This window comes from Mandrillus leucophaeus, unplaced genomic scaffold (assembly GCF_000951045.1).
Source record: "Mandrillus leucophaeus isolate KB7577 unplaced genomic scaffold, Mleu.le_1.0 Scaffold302, whole genome shotgun sequence".
Lineage (NCBI taxonomy): Eukaryota > Metazoa > Chordata > Mammalia > Primates > Cercopithecidae > Mandrillus > Mandrillus leucophaeus.
This window is the reverse complement of record NW_012103166.1, coordinates 361,228-369,944: the sequence shown is the minus strand read 5'-3', so window position 1 is coordinate 369,944 and position 8,717 is coordinate 361,228. Positions and strand designations below refer to the sequence as shown.

Below are 8,717 nucleotides of genomic sequence, written 5' to 3'. Positions count from 1 at the left end.
AGTAAATGATACATTTGGTGGCAACATTTTGTTGAGCAAAGTTATGGTGTTTGCACATTGCTTTTGAACAAAATGATAAATTTCAATCAGGTCTTGCAAGGGTTACAAAGTCATTCTAGGTCAAATGGATAACAGAAGCCTCTATACAGTTGAGTCCAAAATACAGACTCTGAGACAGCCTTCCTTCTTTTTCTCTCTCTCTCTTCTTTCTTTCTTCTCGAAACGGAGTCTTGCTCTGTCATCCAGGCTTGAGTTGAAACGGAGTCTTGCTCTGTCATCCAGGCTTGAGTGCAGTGGCACAATCTCGGCTTACTACAACCTCTGTCTCCTGGTTCAAGCAATTGTCCTGCCTCAGACTCCTGAGTAGCTGGGATTACAGGTACGTGCCACCATGCCCGGCTAATTTTTGTATTTTTAGTAGAGACAGGGTTTCACCATATTGGCCAGGCTGGTCTTGAAATCCTGACCTTGTTATCCGGCTGCCTCGGCCTCCCAAAGTGCTGGGATTACAGACGTAAGCCAACGTGTCCAGCCCATCCTTCCTTATTTAACTAGGGGATCAATCAACTTTCTTTGGGGATGGCTGGGAAAGGCTGAAGAAAGAATGTATGCTCCACCTGAGCCTTAAAGGATGAATAATTCACAAGGGCACAAAGTGGGGAAAAATATTCTAAACAGAAGGATGGAGATGTAGAAGGGCTGGGATGGTGGAACTAAGGGTCTAAAAGCAGACAGAGTAAGAAGGCTAGAAGGACTGCCAGATTTAGAGTCCACATGAATGAATGGTGGGCTGTTAGTGGTGACATGCTGGGGGGAAGGGAGCTGCAGGAGGGGGAGCCCAGCCACAGGACTCCCAGGGGCAGAAAGAGACCAGGGTCTCCAGGGTTTCCTCTGTCCATTAAGAGAATGTTTCTGGGATAAGAGGCTTCTTAAGGAGAGCACAGAAGAATCTGTTCAAATGGAACTTTGGTAGAAGGTACCCTGGGACCCAGGGTAGCCTGGCAGCAGCTCTGATGGCTTCTCCGGTTCCCCTTCTTTGGGTGGTTCAGCCTTCTCCAGGACCCTCCTGGCCAGCCCCAGATTACAATTTCTGAAAAGACTCCTCTTGGGAGTCATTTCTCTTTTATTACGGTACCACTTGGACAGCACACACACAGCACAAGAAACTGCAAACCCACACACAGAATGAATTAGGAAATTCCTATTTAAAAGTAGATGATAGAAGAAGCTGTGCTTCCAGGAGGGCCTCATGGTTCAGTGCCTGGAGAGTCCTGGGGTGTCAGCAGCCCCCAAGACTCTATGAAAAATTGATGATATATTTAGAGCCAAATGCCCCCCTCTAAGCATATTTAATAAGGCCTGAACTCCTTCATGCAAACGTGCACACCCACAGATGTACACACAGGACTCGGGGCACGGGACAGCCTGGACATGACAGCCAGCTCAGCAACAAGCACAGTGGACCCAGCTGTGCTCTCCCTGTGGCTCTGGTGGTGGCTGAGTTCCTGGCACTCATCCCTCACCAGCTCCCCAGCTCCCTTGAGAGGTGCCAGTGTGGCGTGTGGCAGTGGGGAAGTGGAGGCCCGTTTTCCCGAGGTGAGGACTCAGGTCTGTTATTCTGGACTGCAGGGGAGCACATCCCAGCTTTCTTACATGAGCCTTGCTTTGTTGTCTCATCTGCCAAGAGTCACCTGCCACTCCCAGAAGAACAAGTGAAGCCATGTGTCCCCGGGAAAACCCACCTACTTGAGTCCCAGGAGCTGCGTGTACATCTCTGTCCAGCAGTGTGATGTTGGGGGAAGTTACCTCATTTCTCTAAGCCTCATAATCCCTGTCTGTAAAAATGAGTGTCTACTTCACAGGGTTATCAAAAGGAATCACAAAAATATGATATTGCCAAGTACTATGCTGGACTCAAGTGAAATGTTCAAATCCTATTTTCTTTCCTGTCTTTGTGTCCCTCATGTCTTCCTTTCTATTTCTCCATTTGGTTTCTTGGTTTATGCGTCTGTTGGTAGTCATGTAACCCCAATGGAACCAAAAGCACCTCTTGACCAATAGGTTCTCCCATACCCCAACAGAAATTGCTGGTGTGTGCCTCCCCACAGTACAAAACTGCATCACTGGGTGAATCAAGAGGATGAGCCACAGGACAAGGGGACAGTGGGGACAGTCAGGACCTCAGGTACATCCGAGCCCAGGGGAGAGATCTGGGAAGCCTGTGGGCGCGTGGAGATCTGTCTCAGAGAGAAGGGCAAGGTACCATAATGGTGGAAAGACACAAACAAGAAATAGTGGTGTAGGGGTCGCTCTGAGCTGGGTCTGGCCAGAAGCTGGAACCTAGGGAGGTGCTGTTCACAACATTCAGCAGAAATAAAACCACTGCCTTCCAGAAGTGGGAGACCCAAGGATGTAGGAGGCTTATCTTCCTCGTAGATCTGTCCACCAAAAGGCCAGTTTGATGGATCACAGTCCACACCTCAGGTTCTGTAGAAATTTCCCATGCATCTCTCCATCTGCCTGTCCATTCAGCCATCCATCTGAATATATGAAGAGTTTTATAGAATACAGGCTGACCTGGACAGAAAATCCTATGTGTTCATTCAGCACCTTTTATCCAAGGAGTCAGTATCTTTCATAGTCACTCAACTGGAGTCTTTTATAGTAAGGCTGCGAGGTAGTAATAGGACGGGCAATGCCCCTCTTTTTATAGATCAAGAAGTGCTCAAAGTAACACAGTGAGCCCAGCTGAAACATGGTATGGGCTGGTCAAATGCAGGGCACTAATCTGTTCCCCAAAGACCAGAAATTGGCTCTCCTCCTGTGGGCCTTGGTACAGCTTCTCCTGGACTGACCTCTGTGTCTAGACCAGCTCTGTTGCTTTTCACACCAGTGTGGGTTTCAAGTCATCTTTGAAGTTCACAATAGGCTTGGAGCGGGCCCACAGCTTTTCCCAGGAAGCCAGCCCCGCCGTAGGTTCAGGGTCAGTGTCTGATGTGCCACTGTCACTAGAGTCAGAAGAGCTCTGGAAGCAGATTTCACAGTAGGGCCGGTGGCAGTGGCAGAAGAACTCATCTGAGCTGCTGGACTCAGTGTCAAAACAGCTGTGTCGAGAAGACAGGGAGGGACAGCCCGAGGGCACTGGGGGCCACAGATGCCACTGTTCAGGCAAGTCAGGTGAGGCTTTGGAGAGGCATGGGGCAGCAGGACTTGGGGCCAGGCCAGAACCAGAAGGCTGGGGAAGAAAGGCTGCTTCGCTCCCTCTAGCGCCCTCGGGCTCTGTCTGGCTTTGTCTGCTGCGCTCCAGGGTACCTCGTCTGTGTTGAGGATCTGAAGGTAGTGAAGGCTTCCTGGAAGAAGGTCTTCGTGTTCTGCAATCAGCAGTTTGCGGGGCCAGGCTGGGGCTGTCCCCATTCTGCACATGTAGCCTGCTGTGTGCGCCAGAAACAGTCCTGTTTGCCCGATGCCCCACAGATGAGGAGGCAGAGCCAGGAAAGTGTGAGCGGGCCTGCTGAGTTGCCCGCCTTCTCCTCACCATGTAAGGGCTAAAGCCCAGCTCCTTGGAGAGGGGCATCTTTTGGGGGCTGAAGGCAGCACTGTTCTTCCAGGTTTGTTGGTGACAAGACGGGGTGGTGGGGAGGGAAGCCTCAGGGCCCAGGCCCAGATCTTGTAAGACCTCCTGAAGTTTCTCCCTGATTACTGAACTGACCCGTGACCGCCGCTCCTGGGGCTCCTCTGAGTTCTCCAGATGCCTCTGTCTCTGGGGATCTGAGCCTCCTCTACCTGGTAGGAGACTCTGGCTGGGGGGCATTGGGACTTGATCTCCTCTTTCTGGACCCAGGCTTTGCTCAGTCCATGGCTTCTGGCTACAACCTGAGTCTAAATGATCAGAAAAGTCTTTCGAGTCAGATATCTTCTTCTCTTTCCCTGGGGAGAGGCTGGTGTCCTTCTCAGGCCCCTCAAGGCTTTGTGCATGTGAGGAGGGCCCTGAAGTGCACTGGGAATCCTGGGTAGCCATGCCAGGATCATTCTGAAAGTCAGAGAGGTGACCGGAAGGCCCCTGAGCAGCTGCCAGGGTGTGGACCGAGGCTGCGGCCTGGACATCCTTGCTCGGGGAAGAGGCAGGTGGGGCAGCCTGCTCTGGGACGTCATAGGTGCACTCAGCTGACATCAGCCTCACAAGCTTCTCTTTGGCATTGTTTACTTGTTCCTGCAGGCTTTCAATCACAGCATTTTTCTGTAAAATAAAAGCAAAACCATCAACAAAAATGCCGCCGAGGGTTCCATAGTGCCCACCATGGTGGAGAAGGTGTGGCTTTCGAGGAACCTTGGCTGAAATCTCAGTTCTTCCAGTGCATTGGCTGGTGACCTCAGGTTCTGAGGAGGTTCCTCCCTGCAGTGAAATGAGTTGATGCATGTAAAGTGCTTAGCACAATAACTGACATAAAAGGTGCTCAATAAAGGCCAACCATGATTTATTGTCATTATCTTGGTCTCCTCCTTACATCCCCACACTGTGTGGCATTGCTTATGAAGAGCAAGGAGGCACAGCCTGAGTGCCTGCTGGCCACTGCAGCACCCTATCACCTTTCCCAGAACTGAGAGGGTCAGGCCACTTTGCAGGTATGAGCTGAATAATGTTTGGAATGGCCCCACGGAGTTTATCACACTTTTGCAAAAATTTAGACAAATGTGAAGCATATCTCCAGGGGATGAAGAAGTAGGGGAACAAGTATTTTGCCTCTTACTAAACAGCTTAGAAAATGGGAAGAATAAGGAGAAGGGTGGAGATTCCTGTAACGATAAAATAAGATTGGAGCTGAGAGGGGCCAAAGAGAATCTCAGGTTGGTGTTATTACCTCCCTAGGCTGGACCCCTGGGAGTGAGTGGCCAAAGCTGCCATGTGGCAATATCAGCTGTCGATTTCACCTAAAGTAGGGGTCCCCAACTCCTGGGCCATGGACCGGTAGTGGTCCATGGGCTGTTAGGAACCAGGCCGCACAGCAGGAGGTGAGCGGGGGGGCGAGGAAGCATTACCACCTGAGCTTCCGTCAGATCCGCTGCGCCATTAGATTCTCACAGGAGCGCAAACCCTATTGTGAACTGCACGTGCGAGGGGTCTAGGCTGCACACTCCCTATGAGAAGCTAATGTCTGATGATCTGAGGTGGAACAGTTTCATCCCGAAACCATCCCCCTGCCACTGTCTGTGGAAAACTGTCTTCCACGGAACCGGTCCCTGGTGCCAAAAATGTTGGGAACCACTGACCTAAAGGAGTGCAAGCATCAGAACTATTGAAGAATCACAAAGAAATGAAAGGACTGTTGGGCCTAAGCCCCTGCTAGCTTGATTCACCAGCCCTAGAATGGAGCCCAGGAGATGAACGAGGCTGGAGCAGTTCTGCTACTGACTTGCCTACTCGCTGCGTGGGTGTTAGCTGGTAAACAAGTTGTGCCGGAGAGGACTGGCAGGTGAGAGCTGCAGAGGTGTGCCTATCCTAACTGCGAGACTGTGGGGCATGAAGCAGGAGGAGGAGTATTGGCAGTGGGTTGCAGGGAGCGACTGCAGCCCAGACATCTTTCTGTGGTGCAGCAGCTGATTCTCGAGCTCAGACTATGTGTCCACCTCTAGAAACTTCTGATCCTCAAAGGCAGAGCAGGAAGGAGATGTTCACAGGGAACGTCTGGACTTGGGGCAGATGACATGGGGTCGAGGGTTCTGGGAAGGCAATAATGTAAGCAAATGTTCTAGAAGGTGCTTGTCTGAACACCAAAATGCTGCCTGTTTGTTACTATCATCTTTAGGAGCTGGGCATGAGCATCTGGACCTCCATTTATTATGCACTAGAAACAAAAGGATGTTCCCTGTGTTAGGATAACTAATACAAATTGCCTAGTTATACCAGTCCATAACTGCTAATTAGGACTACTAGTTATGGAGTGAACCTGTGGTTTCATCTCAGGTTTACATGTGAGAGTTGCCTAGAAGTGATCCTTTAAGGGAGCAGTAGCTTAAGTAAAATAGTCCAATATTCTGACTAGCAACTCTTCAAGCAGATGCACTGCTCCCCTTGTAGAAGTGGGAAGGTGATTTTTCTGATAGTTGGTATTGCTAGTTTCACCCTGGTTGAGTCTACTTCTTTTACCATCGGAAGAGAGTCCAGGGCCAGTGAGGGACTGGTGAGTAAGGTGGAAGGGACTTCCAGCTGAGCACATGCGTGCCTGTCCTTCCTCCCTTCCCTCTATCAGCAGAGTGGTGAGGTCTGGGTGTTGCTGGGTGAGTGCAGATGACTCAAGGACTTGCCAGAGGCAGAATGGATGAGTAACAGGGGAACACTCAGGTGTTTGTGATCCTGGGCTGTGCCAGGTATCTCTCTGAGGATCTCATGGGGGGACCTCAACTCTCTTCCTCCTCCACCAGCCTCTCCTCCCGAAGCCCATTGTGCACATTCTCATGTGGGCTTCTGGAGGCCTCTACAGCCTCACAGAGTTAGGAAGGACCCATTGGCTAATGGCAACTACTCCTGCGGGTGAAATCTGAGTGCCGCCTTTTTGTGCCTTATCTATAAACTCCTTTGAGTATCGAAAGATACTATAAATATGGAGTTGGGAAGAATACTCTTCTCCCAGCAAGCCAAACATCTGAAGCTGGCTGGTGACAGATTTAGAAACGTCAACCTAAACAGAAAATTTCCTTCTTCCAGAAAAAGAAGTGGGACTCTGTTTTTACCAAGGCTGCATACTAATTAGAGGTGTGGTGTGAGGCACTGCCATTATGAGACTGAAATCTGACCTACCATGGCAGCTGCACTTCAATGAGCTTATTAATTATTATTTTTGGCACATTGAGGGAAGCAAAACATCCACCTGCATATTTCACAGGGGGCAGGTCATAAGGAGACACGGAATCAGCCTCTTGTTTCTATGGTTTGGGGAAGAAAAGTAATCGGTTTGTTTACTTGGCTGCAGAGTGTATAAGGAAAGCACTTCAGCCTTGTGCAAGGTTCTATCTGCTGGCCTTCTCTTAGACAGGGAAGTCAGTGATAGATGCTGCCCAAAACAGCTTCGGGGGGGACCCCTGGCTATAGGGGCAAGAGGGGAAAGTGTGAGAAGATGGGTTGCCCAGATCACGGGAAAGTAAGAGGAAGGCCTGAGTGGGGGAGGGGGGTCTGCACAGGAGGGCACTGCACACCGTGAGCCAGAGTCAAGGTCTGTGCCCATGTTGAGGCAGGAAAGATACTCATGTTTATCTAACGGGCAGTGCTGGAGCTGGGGATGCAGATGCTGGAACCTCTTGACACCTGCCACCGGGCCCTAGGACTGGCTGCTGGTTCTCAGGCCTGTTCTGGGAAAGACATTCCAGGTGTAGCATGCGCTGGGGAGGCCATTTTCTTATCACTTGTGCACCTGTGCCCACTGAAGGGCTTCCTCTGCAGACTCAACGCATCTTTTTGGATATAGCAGATCAGACTGAGTCCCTGCGTGGGAAACAGGGTAGCACGGGAGAAGTACAAGCAGCACGTTGCAAATTACCATAAGGCTAAAGAGTCAGTCCACTTGGCTGTTCCAGCATCAGCTGACTGTGAATGAAAACTATCCTGGCTGTTCTAGCCAAGTTTCTGGCCTTCTGTGTAGCCAGGAAAAAAAAAAAATGCTTATTTGAATATTTCACAGAGTATCAAAGGCAATATTACTCCCTTGCCAGGTGGAAAGAAATCTGGCTTTGAAATACTAAATAGTAAAGAAGTGGAGAGGTGTTACTCTGATGGACAAAAATGGTCCAGAACCATAGAGGGTCATGAACAGTGGGTGCCTGGAAGCACTGAGTCCCTTCATCTGTTGTGTTTTTTAGGTCCCCACCACACTGTCCTCTCATCAGTGACTATTAATACCTAGGTAGCAGTCCTAAAAAAAAAAAAAGCCCAGTTTCCCAAATAACACCTACTGAGATAGGTTCTAAACTGAAAAAAATATGGAATGTAATTCAGTTAGTGTCAAAATACTGACTAATTCCCCTGGGCCCTGTGCCTTCTTCCTGAGTCAACGAAGCCCTCAAGCTTTTGCACGTGCTTTCTTCAAGCCCACACCACACTGCCTAAGTCTGGGAGAGGGGCCAACTCTGGCTCAAACATAGAAGAAAGAAGCCCGGGGGGCTGCCTAGTTCTCCCTTGCTGCTACAATCACATTCAGAAGCCCTTGTTTAGTCCCCTTCCCCGTCTGTAGACATGCCTGGACTTTCTGGGATGATGGGCTGATTGAGATCTGCAGCCAGTACCTAGGAAAGACAATAAGGATCCCATGAGATCTTGGACATGAAGACACTACTCTATGTAAAAAGAGAAAATGAGGCCAGGCTCGGTGGCTCATGCCTGTAATCCCAACACTCTGGGAGGCCAGGGCAGGTGGATCACTTGAGGTCAGGAGTTTGAGACTAACCTGGGCAACATGGTGAAACCCCGTCTCTACTAAAAATACAAAAATTATCTGAGCATGGTGGTGCATGCCTGTAGTCCCAGCTACTTGGGAGGCTGAGGCATGAGAATTGCTTGAACCTGGGAGGCGGAGGTTTCAGTGAGCCAATATGGCACCAGTGCACTCCAGGGTGGGCGACAGAGTGAGACCTCATCTCAAAAAAAAAAAAAAAAAAAAAAAAAAAAAAAAAGAAAAAAGAAAAAAAGAGAAAATGTATCACAGAGAAGCTAGTGTCCATCACATTTC

The 8,717-nt window shown here is 49.8% G+C and overlaps 1 protein-coding gene across 2 annotated transcripts in view; it reads right to left on the bottom strand.

Annotated features, from left to right (window-relative positions):
• Nucleotides 1–1,333: 1,333 nt before the first annotated feature.
• Nucleotides 1,334–8,717, bottom strand: part of GPR156 (G protein-coupled receptor 156) — an 87,222-nt gene continuing 79,838 nt past the window's right edge. For both annotated transcript variants that reach the window (XM_011987166.1, XM_011987167.1), the window contains exon 9: nucleotides 1,334–4,237. In XM_011987166.1, coding sequence (XP_011842556.1) covers nucleotides 2,885–4,237 — 1,353 coding nt within the window. In that variant the 3' untranslated portion in view covers nucleotides 1,334–2,884. The remainder of the gene's footprint in view (nucleotides 4,238–8,717) is intronic.